The 23,523-nt window shown below is 40.5% G+C and overlaps 1 protein-coding gene and 1 long non-coding RNA gene across 6 annotated transcripts; one reads left to right on the top strand and one right to left on the bottom strand.

Annotated features, from left to right (window-relative positions):
- Positions 1-36: 36 nt before the first annotated feature.
- LOC310676633 lies at positions 37-2,966 on the top strand. Its single transcript, XR_014510653.1, has 2 exons — positions 37-1,528; positions 2,561-2,966. It is a non-coding gene; the product is annotated as an uncharacterized lncRNA (long non-coding RNA).
- A 648-nt stretch (positions 2,967-3,614) lies between these two features.
- Positions 3,615-14,632, bottom strand: EPCIP (exosomal polycystin 1 interacting protein). 5 transcript variants are annotated; one of them, XM_083438644.1, is made up of 4 exons: positions 14,463-14,632; positions 11,104-11,215; positions 10,030-10,196; positions 3,615-7,041 (listed from the first exon to the last, which is right to left on the bottom strand). In XM_083438644.1, the coding sequence occupies exon 4, from the start codon at positions 6,975-6,977 to the stop codon at positions 6,312-6,314; it is 666 nt and encodes a 221-aa protein (XP_083294770.1). In that variant the 5' UTR covers positions 6,978-7,041; positions 10,030-10,196; positions 11,104-11,215; positions 14,463-14,632; the 3' UTR covers positions 3,615-6,311. The 5 variants fall into 5 exon arrangements, with proteins under 5 accessions (XP_083294770.1, XP_083294771.1, XP_083294773.1 ...); XM_083438645.1 differs by lacking the exon at positions 11,104-11,215; XM_083438647.1 differs by lacking the exons at positions 10,030-10,196; positions 11,104-11,215; positions 14,463-14,632 and adding exons at positions 7,174-7,289; positions 7,420-7,615.
- Between the last annotated feature and the right edge of the window lie 8,891 nt (positions 14,633-23,523).

Below are 23,523 nucleotides of genomic sequence, written 5' to 3' on the forward strand. Positions count from 1 at the left end.
GAAGTGGACGGCTTACTGCGGCGACCGAACGCTTCCCTTCGTCACCATAGACGCGGCGGCAAGAGCGGCCGCCAGGGTGGTGGCTGTAGAAACCCGCCATCTTGAGCCTGCAGAAGCGGTGCGGGTGGGGAGAAAGGAAAGGATATTACTGTATGGGATTCTTTCTGCGGGCAACGGCGGTATTATTGTTAGGGATGGGGCATTAAAAATGCTCCTCTGTCATTTGACTAGTGCTATGCCATGACTGCTGGGCGCCTTTTGCTTCATCTCCTAAATGTGTTTCATAGCACAGAAGGGTTATTATGCTTTCAAGTAGGGATAAAAGATCTGTGGTCCGCCAGACGCTGCAGGACTCCCAACTCCCGTCAGCTGTGACCATTGGGCAACAAAGTCCAACAAAGGCGGGCGGGGCGGGCACGGCTTCCCTGCCCTTGCAGGGCTGATTGACAGGTGCGTGCTCCGGCACTTGACGGCTGCATCGAGTCAGGACTTGTACGTGCAAGTGGCGGACCGAACAATTACGAGGGCAGGTTGACTTCAAAACAGGTTCCTGCGCCTATATTTTAACAGAGACTTGGATTTGTATTAATAATTAGCAGGCGACAAGTTGGGCCTGAGGGGGGGTGAGAGCCTTCCAAATTCTGAATTCTCAGGCAGGAGGAGGGTGAGTTGAAGGCAGGAGGAGGGTGAAGTTGTCGGCTGGGTAAGCGAGCCAAATCGGTCCATGGTTTCTGAAACGGGAAGCAACCCAGCACTGGTTGGTACAGATATTAGCTGTTGAAGATGTGGATTATTCGGCTCTTAACTGGCCCTGTTGGCACCTTCAAAGGTCTCCTTTAGGTAGTGATCTGGAGTAAGTGAAGGTGGGCAGGCAGCAGAGCCAGGCACCTCACAGCAAACTCCTCCAGGGCACCTCTGGATTTTTCCTTTGAGCAGGCCAGCCACCTGCTTCTCAACATCCTCTCTGCTGCCATATTTGTGAGGCTCATATTTAGGGTGACTCTGATGCCCTCCAGCTACCAGGAGAGTGGGCAAGGTGTCGGGCTGGTTACCTCAGACACCCACAACTTTTATGACATCAGGGTTTCATGCTGGTGACTTTCCCAGCCCTATCTGGAGACACCCAAGGATTGAACCTCAGACCTTTTGCATGCTCTACCATTTGAGCTACATCCCTGCTTTGCAAGTACTCATACCTTGGACTCTACTGAGGGGACTTTCTCTGCCTCCAGCTGAGGTGCATCTCATTATTTAAGGCTGCCTTTTTGAAGGGAAGGGGCAAGTAGGAAAGGACCTGCCAGGCAGCCACAGAAGCACTTCAAGTTCCCCTCATCCCTCCCTTGATCTCTTAGCATAGGGGTGGACAGCCTCAGGTCTGAGGGCCAAATGTTGCCCTCCAGGCTTCTCTGTCTGACCCTTGGGACACTGCCCTGGCCACACCCCTCACTTTCTCTGCTTCCAAATATTTTTGCCTTGTCTGTCTGGAGATAGAGAGAGGTGTGTGTAGAAGCTAGCCTACTATATGAAGGTAACATTTTTATTTGTTGTTCACCCTGATTTTGCATTAGTACTGGCATTATGGCTCTCAGAAGGCCTCTAGAAGGGAATGTAGCCCTCTAGCTGAAAAAAGTTTGAATCTCTTCATCACCCCCCTCTCCCATCTCTTGTTCTGAACCTCACTCCTCTCCCATGTGATTATATCCATCCATGCAGTCCCCCTCTTTTAACATGGTCATATTTTGTACTTGCATGAATCTGTCTCTTGTCCATTGGCACTGATTTGGCTACATAAGCACTGCACTCTCCAGGTTCGAAATAGAAAATGCAAGTGGGGCCCTATAACAATATACTGTCATACCTCGGGATAAATACGCTTCAGGTTGAGCGCTTTCGGGTTTTGCCGCTCGCGCATGCGCAGACGGTCAAAATGCTGTCATACGCATGCACGGAAGCAGCGAAACACGACCCGCACACGCGCATACGTGCTGTCGCATCTTACGTTCTGTTCGGGATGCGAACGGGGCTCCGTATTGCAGTGTTTCTGTTCACAGTTGCAGACACTCCATTCCTCACACGCTTGGGGTTTCCTTCCATCTCCTCAACAGTCAGTCAGCATTCCTGCCCACTGACCAATCAGTGCTCATTTGGCTGTGTTGAGGGGTTGGGTTGAACACAGTAGTGCCCAATCCCAGCTACATTAAAATATTGAATGTGTAGTTTCTGAGATGAGCCATTTTCAGAAAAGGTTTTGCCCAAATGCATTGTTTTTTAAGTTGGCCAGAGTGTGTTGTTCACAGGTATGTTGCGGTATTGTTTACCTTGTCAAATATCTCAGTTCTCTGCTATGGCTTCTTTTCTCCAGATTATTTAGTGTGAACTTCCTGTCCTTTTATATTTCAGTTGAAATGTTACTGCATTGCAGTTGTGAGGTTCATGATTTAAAATGTGGTCATTGGTAACTTTGTCCTAAGGCCATCCATGGTAAAGAAATATGGAAACTGGGATCAGCTTTGTTGAGGGTACAGCTGTACAGAACTAGCTATAACAAAGCTGATCCCAGTTTCTGGATTCATATTACAGTAGAATTTTGTCATTGCTACTGTCTTGCTCACAATTGTAGTTTAATACTTTTTTGTTAGTTCAATATATTTCTGTTACTAGGGGGCAGCAGACTCCAGCAGAAGATATTCACTACTTTCATCTGATTATACTAGGGCTTCATCTACTGTGCATAGTAACAATATCAAAATATTAAGATTTATATCAGAATTTGGAATTGTGCCGAACCTTTCCTTCAAGGCTATAGATGTGCACAATTTGTTCTTGGAAATATCTTTTGTCTCACTGAGAAATAATATTTAATGAAATTCAGTCAAAATCTAATGTAGACTAACTGCTTAGTGCTTCTGTGAACATGTCTCTACATTTTTCTCACATTTTGATATGAATTAAATGCCAGTACTTTTTACATGGGAGTTGGTGTATTCACTAGCGGTACAATCCAAACCCCTCTTACACTGTGTTGAGGTGGGTGGGTTTGGATTAGGTGGAGTTGCCCCTCCAACCAGCTCTCCTGGCTTATCTGAGAGGAAAATCCGAAAATGCGACTTTGCAAGGGAAGGGACAAGGCTGAGCTGGCCCATGCGCCATTGGATCCTGAGCCAGTCTCATGGCTGCCGCGTGCCAGTGTTGGCCAAAACAGCCTTGCTGTAGCTACAATAGTGTTTCTGCTGCTCCACAAAGCCATTATGGCAGAGTGGGAGGGAGTTACAATTGTCCCCATAATGTGTTAGTTTACTGATCAATATAGAGTATGGTGTATTGGGGGTGGAATGTGTGTGTGTGTGAGAGAGAGAGAGAGAGAGAGAGAGGAACCCAGCCTATAGGAGGCATTTACAACATAAGGGGGCTATATGTAAGAAGAAACAGGACCTCTGCCACCCACAGTTGTTGCTGAAGTGGCTAAAGGAGGAATGTGCACTGAATTAGGACTCCTGCAAGAAGTCAGTTAGTTGCATTGAAAGTACCCCAGAGGCATATGTTTTAATATTTCATTGCGCACACATTTGCAAGCTGCACAGAAGCTTCAAAATACAGCGTGCTAGAAAATAATATAAAATACTTCAAAACCGTCTTTTATTCAGCATAATCACGTAGCTCAAGCAAAATCACTTGCTAGTTGGCATTAGTAAAAACTGCAAAGAAAATAGTTGTGCTTAGTTAAAACTTGATGTACATGGTAACATTTTCATCTGGTAAAACTGGATACATTATTGTTCACACTGTTTACTGAGCTTAGTATTCCAAATACAAACTGCATCTCAAACAACATAACTCATAAGTAATTATTATCAGGTAGTCATAGAGCCAAGAGCTATGGTGTTACAAGGAGAAATCTACATCACAGTTAAATAATATGATCATGAATATTGTACTGTATAAGAAAGTCATTTGACATTCAAGTTACATATATTATTTCCAAAAGTTGCTGATTGTTTTCTTTGACATTGTGTTTTTTATCTGATCAACAAGGCATAGTAATAAGCTCAGAATGTTCTTTTGATTTATTCTCTCTGAGGATCACTTTGTGCTATACAGTAACAAAACATGTTTTAATCTGCTCATACAGTTGAAAACCCCAGCTACAGGTGCATTTACCTGTATGAGGCACACAATGCTGAGTATACAGTTGATGTCCACAATCACTGCATTTTAATGTGTGCATATAAAACATTTAAATGTGTATATTAAATATGTAATATATATAAAGGGGTTTTAAAGCATAAGAATCCAGCACTGCAGAAACACTATAGGAAGTAGAGGAGCCAATTATCTGGAGAGCTTTGTGCTAACCACTTGTGTAGTGCTGAGAAGTACACTGAGGGGTAATGTAATTACCTGGAATGAAGCCATTAATTTGCTTATTTTAATTTACACATATTTAGATTTTGTACTATAAAATTACAGAATAAAACTTAATTCCTGGAGATCAAGTCATGAAGTACCTACTGTAAATCATTGTCCAAGGCAGTTCTTGACCTGCGTATGATTCCTACTTCTTCATGGCTCCATTGCCTACTGCTTCAGTAATATTTAAATGAGGTAAGGAGTCAATAACATGGTCATTTCCTGGGCCAATGTCTAAACACTAGTACAACTACCATTTGGTTCTTCCCTCCCCTGAACAGTTGTCATTCCAACTGATCACCCTAAGAACACTTGCACAACTTCATGATGGAAGGGCCAATTGCATGGTTATTTCCCATGCCAGTGGCATCAGCTGCCAGTGAGATCATGGCTGGCATAAGAAGTATTTCTTTTGCCTGAACTTCCATGTTTAAGCATTCAAACAGCTGTTATTTGGCTGCTTCCTTCTCTCCCTGAACGTTTGCCATTCCAGCTGGTCACTCTTAAGAACAAGTATGTTAAGTTTAAAAATTAGAACCCGAGTTTGCATGTTTTCAGCTTCCTTCCTGATCCCTTCCCCTTTTGTGTTAGACTGTGTTTGGTTGCAGGATTACAGTCTTGCTTTTTAACATTTGAACAGTGCACAGTACATTTTAGGTACTCTTATAAATGTTTACTAATATAATAGAGCATCATGGGATGGAACTTCACAGAAGAACAAGCGCCGTAAAGAGCTGGTACTTATCCATATTTAAGGCTGTCGGTACTTAACACTTCAAATCTTGGAAGTGGTTTTTTGGCACTGCTTCATGGGTTTTGGACATTTAAAATATTTTCCTCAATCTGAATTAGTGTTCAACTTAAGAGCTGAGTCCTATACATGATTAGATCTCTCGCTCATATTTGATGGGTCTGTAGCATGAAGTGGACAGCTACTTTGTCCCATCAATTTTTCCCCCAACCAGGACGCTGGTTTATTATATTTTTATCATAGTGGAATTTAATTATGCATTTCAGGACGTATGAATAATCCAACTACTGCATGAGTTATATTTCGAAGCCTCCTGTTTTCAGGATTTGTACCAGTTATTTCTTTCAACTGAAAGAAGATTAGTCAAGCAAACTCATCACGACTTCCTGAATTATTCCAACTCCCCTTATAACTCTTGACATATTTTTCTCTCTGTCACTGGACATCTACAAGTTGGTTAGGCGCTTATTTTAATGTAGCTGCTTTTAATTATATGTTATGGCATTATTTTCCAATTTAAAATGTTGGTAACATCAATCCATATTTGCCAAGCAATATCCTAGGATATCTGATCCTATGGACCCAGTTCATAGTAATGCTTGGGCACTTTAAGCACAGCATACTTTAAGGGCATACTTCATGATGAATAATGATTGGGAGTTAGTGTTGAATCTATTGAGCTCTGCAAACAATTTTGTTGCTTGAGATAGGACCAAAGAGTCAAGTACTGTAGTCAGTTAGCCTATGTTTTGAACATAGCAGGTTGTAGACAGCTAACAGAGGAGCTTTGAATGAAAATGAACTCCCCCATTGTTTACTCAAATAGAAAATACAGAGCCAGTGCTAATTTGGTTTCATTATACTGTACATTTTTATTTGTGTGTGTGGTTTGAAGCAAAGGTGGGGAATCGAGAGCCAGTTTCTAGCCCTCAAAGCTCTTCTGAGGCCATGCCCTTCACTGGCCCTACTTCATACCCTGACTGTTTTTGCATGGCTGGCATGGCCCCTCCCATCGTTGGCATGGTTGCCCCAAAGTGAGTGCATCCCTTGGGGATTCCATCTTCTAAAGGAATGCCAGGAGCTCTGTTTCTACAAGACTGTATTTCTGGCAACGGCCTATGGCTGCTCTATAGAAATGGCCAAGCATACTGTGTCAGTATATGAATGTTATAATACAGCTTTTGTTATTTGTGGTGAAGAACGTGTCCAAATATGGCAGGTGTGGAAAGTGGTCTGTAATGTTGGAGATGTTTTCCACGCTGTATGATTTTAGCGGAGAGTAGCCACTGAAGAGAGAGGTGTCTAAAACAGCAATGTATGTGATCATGTTTCTGTCTCTGCATGGCATCTTTAATTTGCCTTGTGCTTCATTGTCGTGGCTGCTGTAGATAGTTAAGCTTTGTTCTCGTATCTGGCCATTGATCTCACTTTTTATCTGTAGTCTTCGCAGTCCCCAAATGGTCAGATATTTTGCTGACAGCGGAATCGTGCCACATAGTGAGAGCTTCAGGTCATACACAGCTGTAAAGTTCAACAGCATTCTCAACATGGATGTTTCCGTGAACCAAATTGTCAGATTATTGTAGTAGCTTTTGTCTATTGTATAGGGCAAAACAGTCTTGCAATTGCAGATCAGATTTGCCAGACTGTAATCGCAGTCATTGTCACTAATATCATCAGGACATGTGCAGTTACGAATCGTGCTTTCCTTGGTGAAAATAAGAGTATTATTCTTTTGGCCTTGTACAAAACTATCCAGACAGAAGCCTAAAAAGCCAACCAAAAAGAGATGGTGTCCGTGGACTAATACTGCCATCATTATTACAGTGTTCTTAGCCACAAGAACCTCACTTCATTAAATCAGCAGATCTGATGACTGCAACCTACAGAGAATAAAAGTAAGATGATTATTACCATACAGTACACACCCACAATTTTCCTACCTTGTCTACTTATGGCTGGTTTCCATCAGTCTAAGCAGGCCCAAATTACTGATAGTTGAGGGCAGTAATTACTTTTGGAGACCATGAAACCCTCTTTGCAGAACAAGTAGAGATTTGTCCCAGGCTGAAATTCCTGCTTCTGTAGGAATTTGGGTTGTCTTAGTACATTGCTGTCGCTAGCTGTAAAACTGAGAATAATGATGATATAATTTATAGGGTCATTGCAAAGACAAAAGAGATGGATTATGAAGTACACTGCACATTGAAACTTTGATAAGAAACAATCATATTTTAATGCTGAACTTTACTGGTCCTTACTTCATAGACTTCAGTTTTAATTCTTTTGCAGTCCTTAATGCAATAACCAAAGATGAGATGTGCCTTGAATCAGTTTTTCATTAACTTCCATAGAATACAGACTGGAGCTTTCCTCTTGGTCTTCTGAGCACTTCCTTTATCTGAGAATGGCTGTGCACAGGCATCAATCAGGACAACATGCAGCTGATTCAGATTTGCAACAAGTTAAGTAAGTTTTATTGGCTTCATCATAGGTAAAGGTAAAGGGCACCCTGACCATTAGGTCCAGTCGTGACCAACTCTGGGGTTGCGGTGCTCATCTCGCTTTATTGGCCGAGGGAGCCGGCGTACAGCTTCCGGGTCATGTGGCCAGCATGACTAAGCCGCTTCTTGCGATCCAGAGCAGCGCACAGAAACGTCGTTTACCTTCCCACCGGAGCGGTACCTATTTATCTACTTGCAGTTTGACGTGCTTTCGAACTGCTAGGTTGGCAGGAGCAGGGACCGAGCAACGGGAATTCACCCCATCGCGGGGATTCGAACCGCCAACCTTCTGATCGGCAAGTCCTAGGCTCTGTGGTTTAACCCACAGCGCCACCCGCGTCCCTTGGCTTCATCATACACCATAATAATACTAAAATACGAGAACAAAATAAAATCCAATAATTCAGAGGATCTGCACTATATTACAATCCAGAGCCAGATGACAGACACTAGCACAGTATGCTCAGTGTTATAGTTGAACTGATGTTCTCTGCACAGGAATCAGAATGATGGCAATGTGACATTTTCCCGCTCGCTCTATTTCTGCTTGGAGGTGTAAACTGTTTGGCAAGCTTTCATTGCAGAAAAGAAGTACAGTCCTTGGGCAGTTGCCCAGGTGTGGTCTCCCATAGAGCAGTGTGTAATATAGTTACAAGTTTTTAATACTGTATTTTCAATTTGTAATCCTCCTGGGACCTCATGGTAAAGGCAAGGAAAGAGATCTAAAAATTAAACCTCTTTAGGCTGGAGAAAGTTGTAGCTGCTTTATTTTCCATGAGCTTTTGTGCTAGAAGTCAGTTACTTCCAGGGTTGAATTACAATTTTGTTGATCCATATTCTGAGGTCCAGGCATCTTATATTGTACTTTTGCTTCTTCTAGAACATGCTCAGCTTTCAGAGAAGCTGTGCATCCATTCACATGACTTCTCAAAGGGCAGGCAGTCTTCCAGTCATGGGGATGTAGGAAGTAAGGTAGCCCAAAACATGTATGGGGCCATACGAATTTTACTTCCTTATTCAGTCTATTCATGCAGTTCTGTGTATAGGGAACTAGTAGCCAACATCAGCTTTGTTTCAAGGTAGTACCCCAGCATACATTTCAAATCTTATGCAGCACAGAATATTCTGTTCCTCATGATGATCAGGATATGATATTCAGAAGACATCATAGTCATTTATCCTGCGTTGCCTTGTAAGAAGGAAATATTCTTTCAAAGACAGAATAGGATCAGATGTCCTAAAGCTGTCTCCACTCTACTTTCCTATATTCCCCCATCTGAATAAGTGAGAATGGTGTTTTCTACCTTTTAAAACCCAATATTTAGTTCAGACTCTTTGTGGATATCTCTTCAACAGCATACCAGAGATGCCAATAAAATGCAGTTAATACTAAACAAAGGTCAAATTCATCTCACCTGCAAGACTTTTGAGGTTAATTGAGTTACCTCAATAATAAATCTGGTCACAAATGTCTATGAGCCCAATCATGCATTAACAAGCAGATCCAATTACAACAGTTTCCTGACAGCGTTTTCTCATTTTTTAGCTTGGTTTCTAGGCTCGGGTAAGTCAACTAAATCAAAACATCTACAGTACCACAATTGTGCTATATATAGACTAATATTTTGCTCGCACTTTGTTTAGCTCTGAACTTGTTTATCTATTTGCCAAGTAACATGCTGCAACACAACAGTCCTAGAAAATGTTTTAACAAGTGCAGCATGAACTGCACTACACTAATTTTTAATGAAGGAGCAAATAGGCATCACTTGTAGGGAATATTGGAGTGGGGGGTTATATTTCCATAACAAAGTTTGTGGGGTTTTAGCTCTCACTACACTTAATTGTTCCATCTACCAATCAGCAAAAAGGCAATATATTTTGGAACCTGCTGAAGCAGAAAATTCAAATGACACTCCCTCTACAGTGAAAATAAAATGGATTAACTTATTGACCATTCATGGCTTTTACAATGATGCCCCAAATCTGCCACCTAAGGCAGCAGTCTCATTCTGCCTAATGCTATGGCTAGCCCAATTGGGCAGGCAAAAGGAGGAATGCAACTTGTCCCTAGATTTTCTTAAAGTGTGGCAGCAGAGGCTTCTATGGCTGCCACTAGTTTCTGAGTTTGTGTGTATCCTCTCTGATTGGAGTAAAGGTGATCCTTCATTGTGTGAGGGATGGTATTAAGAAAAAGGGGAGTGAATATGGCTACTGTTTCTGGTTTATTCTATCCAGGGTTGGTACCTTTGCGATACCACCCGAAGCAGCCCATCTATTTAAGTATCATAATCCAATGTTATGAATAATAACATCAGTAAAAATACTATATTTGAGAACACAACTTTCTTATATCTATTTACTTACCTTAGCTTTGCTTTATTCATATCATGCCTCCAAAACCAGCACAACTTCACATTTGACTTGACTCGCTATGCTTAAGCAGAGTTCTTCCATACAAGCAGTACTCTTATATCTTGAAGTTGCAAGAAGAGTTACTTTTGGAAATGTTTTCTCACCTTTTCTGGCTCTTTCTGCAACACAAACTAGTGTCAGTGAGTCCTGAAGTTTCTCTGTGCTTCAGCAAGTACCACCCTGAGCCACATACTCTTCCTCTGATAATTTTTACCACCCACACTGCACTGATATTTGATCCAAGGGTTACCTACATGGTCGTGCGTGTTTCAAGACTCCTACTCAAACTACTTTACTGCTTGCATCATTCGGCATTTTGAAAAATAGTTTCCCTGTAGCGGTTGGCAAGCTGCTCTTTATGAGAGTGGAAAATCTGTTTGACTACAATGACAAAGTCTGTTACAATCAATCACCGGCTCCTGTTCTTTAATGCATCTTTTGAACGGCTATTAGAATGGGGAATAGAGAATACTTGCTGGAACTCAGACATATAAAAACCAGCTACTTGCCATTTAAGAAGAATAGTTTTTAACAGAAATTGCTCATTATCTCTAACCTATGTAGCTTTGAAGAAGTGCAGGAAGTGACTGTCTTTCTTATACAACAGTGCTAAAGCATCAACAACATCAGAAAAAACAGCAATAGCATCTTTTTTGGATAAATATTCAAAAGATCTGAAGCACTATAAAAAAATTCTTACATCAGTGCTCATAACCAAATTTCAGATAGGTCAGGATTTTGTTTGACTAGTAATAAGAAGGCTTGTTATTCTGACATCCATTCATGGATACACATAATAATAATAATAATAATAATAATAATAATAATAATAATATTTATACGCCGTCCCCAGCCAGGGCCGGGCTCAGGGCGGCTAACACCAAATATGAATTACAATAAAATGTAATAAAAACAACAACAACAACAAACAAACAAAGTTAATTAAAATACGGCTTAAAATGCAGCCTCATTTTAGTAGTAGGCCATAAATCAAAACCATAAAGGGAGGAAACATCAGATATTCACCCGAGCCAGCTATCCATGCTGGTCCTACACTGAGGCTTTTATTGGCCTGTATCTTCATTTGCAGTTATATTGATCTCTTTTACCTCCATTTCTTGCTCCAGGTGTTTAGATCCTATTTGAAAACCAGGGGGTATAAAAACTGTCACTATTTACATGTTTGGATAATATTTTTCCTTCAACAACCCCTTGGACTGGTTGGATGCAATGGTGGGAGGAACCAGCTGGGGAATCATCAAGGGAAGAAAGTTCAGAGATGGAAGGGGGCAGCACAACGATGAGTGGTCAGAGAGAAAAGAGGGAGACGTCTGGGAGGAGGAGGTTATCGGAAGTTGAAGAGGTGACAGGTCTTAGTGAGCTGGGAGAATCTGTGCCAGAGAAGTCCAGAATCAGAGGCAGAAGCTGAAGCAGAGGAGGAGACCAAGAGGCAGAAATGAGTCAAGCTGGTGAAGAGTCATGGGTATCTTCCCTTTCTGCTGTGATTAGCTTCCCTCCACCCACCTCCCAGAACCAGATGATCCCAGTATGGGACAGCTGCATATTCCTGCATTGCAGGTGGTTGGACTAGATGATCCTCGGACTCCTTTTCAACTCTACAAGTATATGATTCTATGCTTCTCTATGCATGCCTGACCTGGCCTTATGAAAATTCCAATTTCATAATATATTGGGGCAAATTTGTGTTGTGTAAACAATTATAAAAAGCCATATTTAAGTTAATAGCCAACATTTGTCATACTCAGAGTAGACACATTAAAAATATTAGTTACTTCTCCATTTATTTCAATTTACAATCTAACAGCTAGCTCTATGTAAGCACTGTGTATGACTAGCACTGAATATTGCCCATATTATTTTATAAACAGAAATGAGCAACAATAATAAGTTTACAAATAATAAGTAGAGGATAGGGGAAGGAAGCAAATTAAAAAAGGGTCAAAATACTAAAACCTTGTAGTTGAAATAAAAAGTAATCTGCTTTCAAAGAGCAGTTTAGTAGAAGTCTTGAAACAGTACTTTCCCAAGTTTAATATACTGTACATTATTTAGGCGTTGTGGTTGGTTCTGTGGTGAAGCATGAAACTTCCTAGATAAGATGGAATTAAATTGGGAGCTTGTTATAAATAACATTCCAGTAGGACTAGATAGTAGTCCCCTGATCCTTAAAAAAAAAAAAAAAATAGAGGGGAAAACCCAACCACTAGTTTTCTGTAAATAAATTCTAGGACCTGTTTTGCTGTCATGACTGCAAAAGCCTCCAAGATGAGTTTGTGCAGATGTTTTGTCTCATTGTTAATTCCACTAGGCCAATGAACATCCTGTTCAAAAACATAAATCTGTAAGGGCTTTATTTCTGAGGAAATGTTTGTTTTTTAGTATCCCTGGCATCCAAAACCCTTTTGGGGTCTCATTTGACAATATAGTACACAGTGGTTCAGTTTGGATGCTAAGCAAATAATGGTCGGGTACTATGTGAATGAGTTTGTGCACCCCCTCCTCTTCTTGCGCACTCTGTGATTCAGTACGTCCATTCTTGGTTTGCAGCAAACCGTCATTTGTTGTTGCAACCAACCTGGCAAAATAATTTGTGCTTGCTGTGCAAACCAAGATCAAACTTGGATTTGCAATCATGGTTTGCAAGGCAAGATCAAAGCCATAGTTTTGTTTTGTTTTTGCCTCAGATGTAATTACGGACAATGGTTTGCTACAAGCATGGACATGAGGGGAAGATGCAAAGTATGAGGAAGCCTACAAGCCCAAGGCTTATTCCAAGGCTATGGTGGGGTCTTATGTTTTGAACCAATCCATTGAGAAAGTTGCTTACAAAGTCATGGCAGTTTGTGATGGAACGGTCCTGTGACATCATATTAACAAGCACCCAGAAAGTAAGTGTTGTAACTCTCACTGCCGAATTCACATAGGGGAATTCCTTCTTTGAAAAATGCTTCCCCCAGATCTCCCTGCAAATGGTTGCTTCCTGGTGAAATTTTCTGAGCAAACCACATAAGACAATAGCTCTTGTAGTTCATCATTTAGTTAGCCACATTCTATTGAGTGCAAATAGCACCTTTAGGAACAAATAACAGCATGGGGGGATTTCTGGTGGGGAACAGAGTAGGGCTGAGAGGGTTAAACCTCCCCTCTCCCCATACCATGTCCCAGTCTGGATCAGGGTACCCCACAGCTGGTTATTCTAAACAAATAATGTCTAGCTGTAAGCATGCTTTTTAACACATGCTTATTATAATGTGCAGTTTGGCCCTAAATCTATGTGTATTGTTGTTTTACATTTTTAAGCAACATCATTGCCTTTAAAACAAGAAAAGCTATAGAGAAAGAATTTTTTTTTTTAATAAGCCTCCCAGGTTTTAGCTCCTGGAATTAGTTTTCTTTTAGATAAACTTGCAGATGCCAGTGGAATGATTGCATTGCCAATGTTTGTTTTACCCAAGCATGTGGTATCATAGCAGCCTGTCACTCCCACTAAATGTTTCTACTGATACTGGAAGAAAGCATTTTCCTAAAGCGGGACTGACAAAGATAGGAATTCAGAATTTTAACGGGAGGCAATTTAAACATGAAAGCAAACATGCAAGGGAAAATATTATCTCCAAAAGAAATAATGATAAACTAAATTTGCCAAGCTGACAACTCTTTTTTGCACTTCCTACATGTTGAAGGAGCACAGTGAGAGTGTATCCAGGTCTTAAAAACTGTTTGAAATCTGAGGTATTAGAATTACACCATAAGGTTCGTTACTGGCACTGGAGTAACAACAGCACTTTTCACATGCCGCCTTTCACATATTAGTTATATCAAGTTAATCTTGAATACAGTACCCTTTTCCTTCCTGACTTGGGCTGCAGTTAAAGCTTTATGCTTTAACTAAATAGCACAGAAGCTCTTACAAATAAAACAAATCCTTGAAACATACGGGTAATTTCCTAAGGACAGGTTTAATGATAAAAATGTAATTTGATTTTTGCTCTTATCCCTGTACAGTCAACACAGCTCAGAAAACTAGTCTCTATAAACTTCGAAAGTTTGAAACCAAATGAACTGTTTTTCATTTATTAGCTTCATTGCTTATATAAAGAATGTTATTCAGAAATAATAATAACATGCACACATAGTGTTCTGCTATTAAAAGCCTCTGTCCTGAGTTTACAAACTTATTCATAGGAAAAGCTACATGGTACTGAAGTTTGAGATTCAGAAAGAGACTTTCAGGAATGAAGCTTAATGACAGAGAACACTGCTGTGGTAGAAAGCGGCTTGTTTCTTGGGCATTAGGAATTACGCTCTGCTCTTTCTATAACAGCAGCACACAATTTTGTTTAGCAACAGAGAAGAGTACTTACGCTTCTTGTCTGTTGAGTAGTTTGGCGGTGTTGCTCTTCACTTTGCAGATTTTATCTGCGACTGTACTGGTGCTTTGCTTTCATTTGACAGCCTGGTTAATCAACAAGACCGGGTGGAATGTGTGGTCTTGCACTTACTGTTCTTTTATGTTTTCTGGAGGCTCGCAGCCTGAGCTACCATGACAACCAGGAGAGACGCTTGAGGCCTACACCACTTCATTAATAACTCAGTAAAATAAATACCTGGCTTTATTAGCCCCTCTTGCACAGATTGGCAGTTTAAGATTTTGTCTTGGAAATGACAGAAATCATACAGGAAGGCATATGTACAGTTGTAAAACAAAATAGCCACAATCTGTAAGATGTCTGTGAAAGAAGAACAGGACACTGAGAGTTCTTCTTTATCTTAACACCAAAGGAGCCAACTCCTAGGGGCTAGGGGGAGGGGTGTTTTTGGACCCCACAATAAAATATTTGATGGGGCTGGGCTCCCCCATGTTAATGGGCATTGCCATTCAAATGTTGTGCATGATCGATTATGCGGGTTGGGGCTTTCCTCGCCCCCCCCCCAATATTTTATTTAAGTTACAGGTTAAGTTAATAGTTACAGGTTTGGAACAGGTGACAGCAATCAAGGGGCACAGATTGGTGTGGAAGCTGAGGGGCATATATTCAGACTTAATTTGTGAACAGATTTTAACTGTGTTGCATATGTAAACTCTCCATAGGTGCTGAGTTGCTGTGTAGAGTACCAACTTTTGGGTACCTGGACCAGGCAACTTTTTGCATGGAAAATGTGCTGGTTATTGTGTTCAGAATCCCCAGCAATAGGACACATTTTGATGGAAGAAATTTGGTACACTACTTGCTTTCCATGATTTCTGTGGTCACGTACATATGGATAATAAATACTATTTCAGAACATGGGATAATATCCAACAAAATAATTCAGTTAGCTGAAGGATTTCTGTCTGTGCAGTGGAACTTCTCCTCCCTCTTCCTTCCCCTTCCTTTGCAGCCCTTGCACCCTCCCCAACCTGCTCTGGGGGTTGAGGGAAATCCAGGAACACAGTTTGGGGAGGGGCACGAGGAGAGGGAGGGGAAGTTCTGTTGCACAGCTAAGGAACTAACTGGTTGGATAATGCCCACAAGGTTTGTTTCCTTACTTGTGGGACTCATGCTGTGGAGATTAGGGTTCCAAATTGCATGAGAAGCCAGTTTGAGCAGAATAGGCTGTCAGATGCAGGCATTCAGCTCAAATGGGGACTGAAGGGAAGGGCCATGAAGACCACAATCTAGGGGATGGTGCCAATGAGCATACCCCTGCTCTCTCTCCTCATGTAACTGGAATTACCTGAGGGGGGGGGGAGCTGAGGAATTAGTTGGTATTATTTCTCATGAAACCAAATTAAAGTGCATAACATTAAAGTGTTGAACACCACATTGAAAACTCTGTGGCACTTGAGATCTGCTTCCAGTTTGATACAGAACCAATTAATGAGTCTTTGTTGGGTATGGTTGCTCAACCATCTGTGGACCGACCTGAGTATTTTTATACCACATTTTACCATCTTGTCAACAAGCAGATCATGGGATACCTTGTCAAATGCCTTTTTTTCTGAAATCAAAGTGATCTACCGCACTAATAGCTATCAAAAAAGAGATACAGCTGGCCTAGCATGATGCATTGTTGATAAACTCATGATGGATCCTAGAAATCACAACTTTTTTTCTAGATGCTCACAGATGAAAATCACTTAAAAATCTGTTCTATAATTTTGCCCACTTGGGCCAACCTGTTTAGAATTTACCAACATCAGCCCAACTGGTCTGTAGATTCCCTAATCTGCTATATTTCAGTTGTGAGTCTCATCCCACCTAGTCTCAATGTTACCTATCAGATTAAGTGTACAGAAAACTCGGAAGCTTCCAAACTAACCATAGTAAATTAACTACATTATAGGGATAAGAAGATGAGAAGATAAGAAGGTTGGAGAAGAAAAAGTGTATTAATTGCATTTGTTATAGGTGGAAATATGCCACCTAGTGGCTCAGTATTGTTATGATTAAGTGAAATAGATTTGAAAATTATGCACATACATACATACAATCAGTGGACCACATTTTCATATGCATGTGTTATTACTGAAGTAAACAATATACACATTGGGAAGAGATCCGTAATATATCTGGAGAGGAAGTAGATGGTACAATACAAATGCAAGACAGCAAGCAATAGGCAGGAACAATAAAGAAAAAGAGCTGATCAACTTTCAGAAGCTTGAAAATTAATAATATCAAAGGTATCATCAAGGCTGAAGTGTCCAGAAGGTATAAAAAGATCATGAGTACAATCTACTGGAACATTCTCTTGGGCAAGGCCAACTAAAATGAATGAAACTTGCCCTACTTTTGTACAGCTGTTCCCATTCATTTCATGGGAGAACAGGAGATTTTACTTTCCAAAATGCCCACCGAAAGGGAATGTGGTCCGAAGCGGCTCCCAATAGGCATGAAAGAAGGGTGGGGACATAAATGTACTTAATAGGTAAAATAAATATGCTTTTCACTGTCTATCTGGGAATAATTGCACCTCCGTTTTTCTCCATTCCAGCAGGTTTCCAGTACATTGCTATATTTGTGTTCATGTTAAACATCAAGCAGTCAATTCTTTTTCATCTTAACATGGAGAGTCCTGCTATTCTTTTATTTATTTAGGGCATTTATATGCCTCATTTAGTTCATCATGGGATTCCAGGCAGTGTGCATGAGGTTTGTAGGTCATTTCTCATCCAGCCTTCTCTAAAGATAGTTATGCCACATGTCCTTAGACCACACAGATAATGGTGTTGCTCTATACAGGCCTCATTTAAGCTACAATATTTAAGAGGAATGCCCATTCCCACAAAACCAATTTTGGAGGAAATATCAGGCTAGAGAAGTTAAATCCTATGCACGCTTACTATGTGTTCCACAGAAATAAGAGGCATTACTTCTGAGTATACATATGCTGCAGATTTTGCTACTGGGTAGAGCAGGAACAGGCTAATCTGTTTTTCTTAAGGACTTTTAAAAAGAAGAGAATGTCCGGAACTTAAATGCTTTAAATAATGGTTTCTAGATTTCATTTGGCATGGCATCCTGGCATACATCATACTGCTAGGTTGGGTTTCTTTTGTAGTTTTACTGTGAAGTTTTCCCATGCTTTGAAAAACAATTTAGTGTGAAAGAATCCACGTACAATAAGAAAATGATTGAATGATCCTGCAGAACCAGTTAATACTGGCTGTACAGAACAAGCTGCCAAATATGCAAAGTGAGCAGAGAGGAAAAAGGAAACGGAATATTTATATTTTTCTCTAATCCCTTTCTAGGTACAGAGATCTTCATTTACTGTATACGATCACTGCTTAATCCATACAGTGGCTTAATCCATCTCAAATCCAGGAATGGATTCTTCACTTGTATCATTCAATTGAAAATACTTTAGAAAAATCAAATCAAATATAATAATGTATTATGGACAACACTGATTTCTCAGTTAGAAAAAAATTACCTTCCCCTCTCAGTTTTCTTATAATGTCTCTCTCAGCCACACCAGCAGATTTGTTCAGGAGAAGGCAGATAGACAAGCAGACTCTCACCACCTTTTCAACAGACTTAAAAAAGGCATGAACAGAATGTGGGGTTGGTTACATAGTTAAAATGACTGTCACAATATAAAATGGCTTAGGCCAGTCATTCTGAGGTGTGCAGGGATGGAAAACCTCAAAGTAGTGCAATGAGACAAACATATAGTCTTACTATCATAAATGAAGAGTAAGTTACAATCATTATGTCACGTGGAGTTCTGAGCTACAAGTTTGGAACCAAGCCACGAAGGAGATTTTGAGAGAAAAGCAGAAATTGGAAGGAACCCTATGAAAAAAGAGGGGAAAGAGTATGTGAGTGATACTTGTGAGATATTAATGCCAGCTGGCTTGGGGTTCCACAAGGTGGCAGAATTTCTCTCAAAATCTCCTTCACATATTGGTTCCAAAGGTGTAGCTCAGAGCTCCTTGTGATGCAATGACTGTAGTTTACTATGTATGCTAGTATGAGTATATAATTAAATTACAAGAAATACCAGACATGCTGTGTTGTACAGTAAAAGTAGACAGAAGTAACTTAAGCTTCAGTCTTATGCACACAAACCTGGGATTATGTCCTATTAAACTCAGTGAGGGTTTTTTTAACTTCTGAGTAGAGATGGATAGGATTGCACTGAAATTTGTGTGCTATGTCACAGGAAATGTTATTTCATATTTCCTTATGTTATTGTTTTCCATGATACCAAGGAGATTCTTTTGAGGGCTGAAGCCTATACCCACTTATTTGACAGTAAGCCCGTGTGAACTGTATCCTCCAGACAAAACATAACAAACAATACAGTCAAGTCACACTTTTGTAGACTAGATAGTTGCTTTGGTCACCTGTAGATACTCTATTATAGCGTGGGAATGCAATTAAGTTGCTAAATAAATCAATGACACAACTACTAGTATATTTGTGATATACTTTGCAGGTTGGCTTGAAATAGAAGTATGCTAGAACATTCAAAGAGAAAGTGTTTCCTATCAAATCCTCTTGAAATCAGTATGTGAAATAAAGGTGATGTATACTGTTTTAAGTAAATAAATTGTGAATCACTGGGCAACGACTGGCTCTTTCTATTTTTGTACAGTGCCTAGCACATATTAGATGGGTCGCGCCACAGGTTCAAACAGAAGAGTAGCACCAGATGTTAAAGGCACCTAACAGATGCCATTGAGCAACTGTAGATATGTTCCACCTCTGTCATTCAGGAGAAGGTCCCTGGGGTTTAGGGACACCCTGGGGACAAAGATTTATTTGACCAGATGGAGACAATAGGGAGAATTAATTCATTTGTGTTTGTTGAATAAGGCATATCATTGATCAGTTGTGAGACTCCAGTAGCGTTTAAGACAAAGTTTAGGTTATGGTGCAGTTTCTGTGACATTATGCTGTTTGTACAAATTGTCAACACGATGCAGTATTACGTATACCCTTTTTACAAATGTGGTATGTGTATTTAACTTGGATTTTTATAATAGGCAGCAATCACAATGGGGTGACAATAGGGCTAAACCAAATTTGATAATATTATTAGCCCCCCAGCAAGTTATAATACATAAACTCCCAATCTATGGATCACTATCAATTGCAGCAATTATTGCCAAATCCTAGCCATGCCTAATTATATTGAATTAAATGGGGCTTACTCTCAGGTAAGTAGGAGTAGCCTTGCAGCCTTAGACCCTGATCAAATGTGTGATTTTACAGAGGTGTCTTTAACCAGATGCCTAAAGCAAACTAACTTTAAACCTAAAGTAGAGGGCCAATATAGGCATTACCATAGATACACAGTAAACTCCAATGTAGATAAGCCTTTAAATGAATGTTATGTGTACCGTTTGTGTTCTCATTTAATTTGCCCAGTCCACATAACATAACCCTCAAGCACCAGCCACCACAATGCCTTCCTCCTGTAAATTTGGGTTTACCCATTATGTAGATAATCTGATAAACTTTGCCCACTGCATAAACCACTGCACTTGAGGTTGCAGACTGTTTGTTTCAGTGTTTGGGGATGGGTGAATTAATTGTCACTTTCTGCTACTACCATTTCCATGCCCACTACTTCCTGAAAGCTTTCATTTCTTTTCCAACATGCTTCTAACTACCGTATTTTTCGCTCTATAACACGCACCCGACCATAACACGCACGTAGTTTTTAGAGGAGGAAAATCCGTAGGCATGCCACCCGTAGGCATTCCCTCCATAACATGCGCAGACATTTCCCCTTACTTTCTAGGAGGAAAAAAGTGAGTGTTATGGTGCAAAAAATACGGTATTTCTAAATGTACCGCTGAATGGAGGATCCTTTTGAACCCTCAGGTTTGCACCAAACCAGAAAACTGCATAAGCAAACTTTAAAAACTTTTTTTAAAAACTTCCACCCCATGTATATTGAAGAACAATCTGAAATGTGTGTGTTAGGAATTTATAATTGCTTTCATTTATTTTTCCAGTGAGCTAGTAAGGCCATGACAGGAGCACACCCCTCTTTTGATCTCTCAGATTTTCACAAAGCCATAAAACCACACAAGCAAATTTACAATTGCCCAACTGGGTACTTTTGCACACTTCTTGGGCAGGGATTTATATATACACACACACATATATAAACAAGGTGCACACAACTTTCTGTGTGCATGCCCTGTCGGGACCTACTAGTATGTGGTATCAGCACAATGGGGTGAGCTCCCATTGCTCTGTCCCAGCTCCTGCCAACCTAGCAGTTCGAAAGCATAGCAGCACAAGTAGATAAATAGGTACCGCTGAGGCGGGAAGGTAAACGGCTCTGGCACTTGTCATAGTGTCCTGTTGTGCCAGAAGCGGTTTAGTCACGCTGGCCACAAGACCCAGAAAAGTTGTCTGCGGACAAATGCCAGCTCCCTCGGCCTGAAAGTGGAGATGAGCACCACACCCCCTAGTCAAATTTGACTGGAGTTAACTGTCCAGGGGACGCAGGTGGTGCTGTGGGTTAAACCACAGAGCCTAGGACTTGCCAATCAGAAGGTCAGCGGTTTGAATCCCCGTGACAGGGTGAGCTCCCGTTGCTCGGTCCCTGCTCCTGCCAACCTAGCAGTTCGAAAGCACGTCAAAGTGCAAGTAGATAAATAGATACCGCTCCGGCGGGAAGGTAAATGGTGTTTCCGTGTGCTGCTCTGGTTCGCCAGAAGCAGCTTAGTCATGCTGGCCACACGACCCGGAAGCTATACGCCGGCACCCTTGGCCAGTAAAGCGAGATGAGCGCCGCAAACCCAGAGTCGGCCATGACTGGACCTAATGGTCAGGAGTCCCTTTACCTTTACCTTTAACTGTCCAGGGGTCCTTTACCTTCACCTTTCCCTACTAGTATGTACTGGAAATACCAAAGTTGCTACTCATAGTTACTACAAATTCGAATATGTGTGGGTGTAGTCTACTCTGGCTAAATCTGAATGGGGAGGGGGAATGGTTTAACACCTAAATAATGCTCAAATGTGGACAAGTCCACAGGCTAATAGGAAGACGTGGTGCTCAAGCTATTTCTCTGAAGTATGAATTGGAGGATCTATTGTTTATGTTGGTGGGATTGTAGGGTGAATTTAGGGCACCAAGGAGGAGTAGGCAGAAAATTAGAACAGCTCTATGGTGAATGGCACCTCTGATCCCTGCCATGCATAACTATGGCACTGAGGTGCCAGAGTAGTTAAACTATTAATTGTCTGACAATTAGAAAAATGGCTGTAATGGCAACATAATATCTACAGATGGCACTATTTGACTTCCCTTGCTTTAGTAAGACAGCTATGCAAATTTACTCAGAAGTAAGTCCCACTTTGTTCAGGGGAGCTTACTCCCAGGTATGCCCATCTAGAATTGCAACTTAAAAGAAATTTGTCTGTAGCATCCCTTTGTTAGATTTCAGGAAAAAAGTAGAAAGTTAATCTATATATTATTTAGATTCCCCCCCCCTTAAAAACCAGTAGTAAATACGTACACTTAATGACAAGAAATAGAATGTACACATTTTTCATGTACCCAACAAGGCACTGAGTAAATATGATAAGATAGGAAGATGCTGTTTTGGAAATAATATTAGGAAAATATTTTGTCAACCGCTAGGGTTGGGTTTTTTTGGTTTGGTTTTTTAATGACACTGAGAACTCACATAAGAACTCCAGGGAAAATGTAACTATGAATAAACTATGAAAATGCAATAGGAAGAAGAGACCGACTGTTAATTTCATGCCTGAATCAGGATGGTACCCACTATCAAATTGTAACAGAACAAAACAAAGAAATAAATTCTAATGTGCTTCTTTATAATGAAGAAAATGAAGGTTAGGTTATGCTACATTTCAGAAAATTAAATTTGAGCTAGAGAAAGTGCTCTTACAAAGGAAAGTGGGTTGAAAAAGGTTTTGAAAGTACTTGACTTCTGGATGGAAAGGAACAGAGGAGAAAATGAAGCATTCAGGCCTTCTTTTACAACTAAAAGTTTAGTTAGCATAGTTTATGGAAGATGTGTGGGTTTTTTAATCTGCTTGGTTTATGATGTATTGAACCATGTTACTTCTGTTGTGTTGAAAAAGTTAGCAACAGCAATAATAATGATGATATCACCTAAATTTAATTCTGTATAGCTCCCACTACTTCCCCCATTTATTTATATAGATAATTCCATATTGAATAATATTAAAGTTATAAACTGTGTGTATATAACACACACACTCTCTCTTTAATGTTTTCATTTTTAAACATGCATTAATTGACTTAAGAAAAGAGCCAAAAGAATTATAATGAAGTTTAAAATTGTTGCGAGTAACAAAGGCTTTGAAGATTTGTAAAAAAAGAAAAAGATGATTTGTAAACATTCAAAGAACTTCCATTTCTCTTGCATGGAGTAATGGTCCCCCCCCCCCCAATGTTTTATTCAAGTAGGCACCCTTGTGTGGAACTATAAAGATTAACCAGTTCCAATGTATGGCTTCATGGAAGCTTATTCCAAAATAATCTTGTTAGTCTTTTAAGATGTCACAAGACATCTTGTTTATGTTGTAACAGACAAACATGGCTTCCCCTCTGGAAACGGCTTTGGGCAAGGGGTATAAAAGTTGTGGCCTTTCGATGTCGCTGGAGTACAGCTGATCGTCCCTCAGCATTGGTCATGCTGGCTGGGGCTGTTGGGAGATGGAGTCCGGCAACATCTGTAGGGCCACAGGTTCTTCATTAGTGGCTTAGAAATGTGTGTATGAGAGTGACAAAAGTAGTCAACCTGCCTTCTAGGTAGGAAAAATGGAGGAACATATAATTCCAAGGGTAATACAGTTCACAATTAGCACTCCTTTGATAGGGTTACAACTTCATGAAGGTGTGCATCTAATTATTACAATCAGATATCAATTAACATACAACTACTCATCAGTGTTCCAATTGCTGACACACAATT

Source organism: Podarcis tiliguerta (genome assembly GCF_965153285.1).
Source record: "Podarcis tiliguerta genome assembly, chromosome: 4".
NCBI classification, from domain to species: Eukaryota; Metazoa; Chordata; class Lepidosauria; order Squamata; family Lacertidae; genus Podarcis; species Podarcis tiliguerta.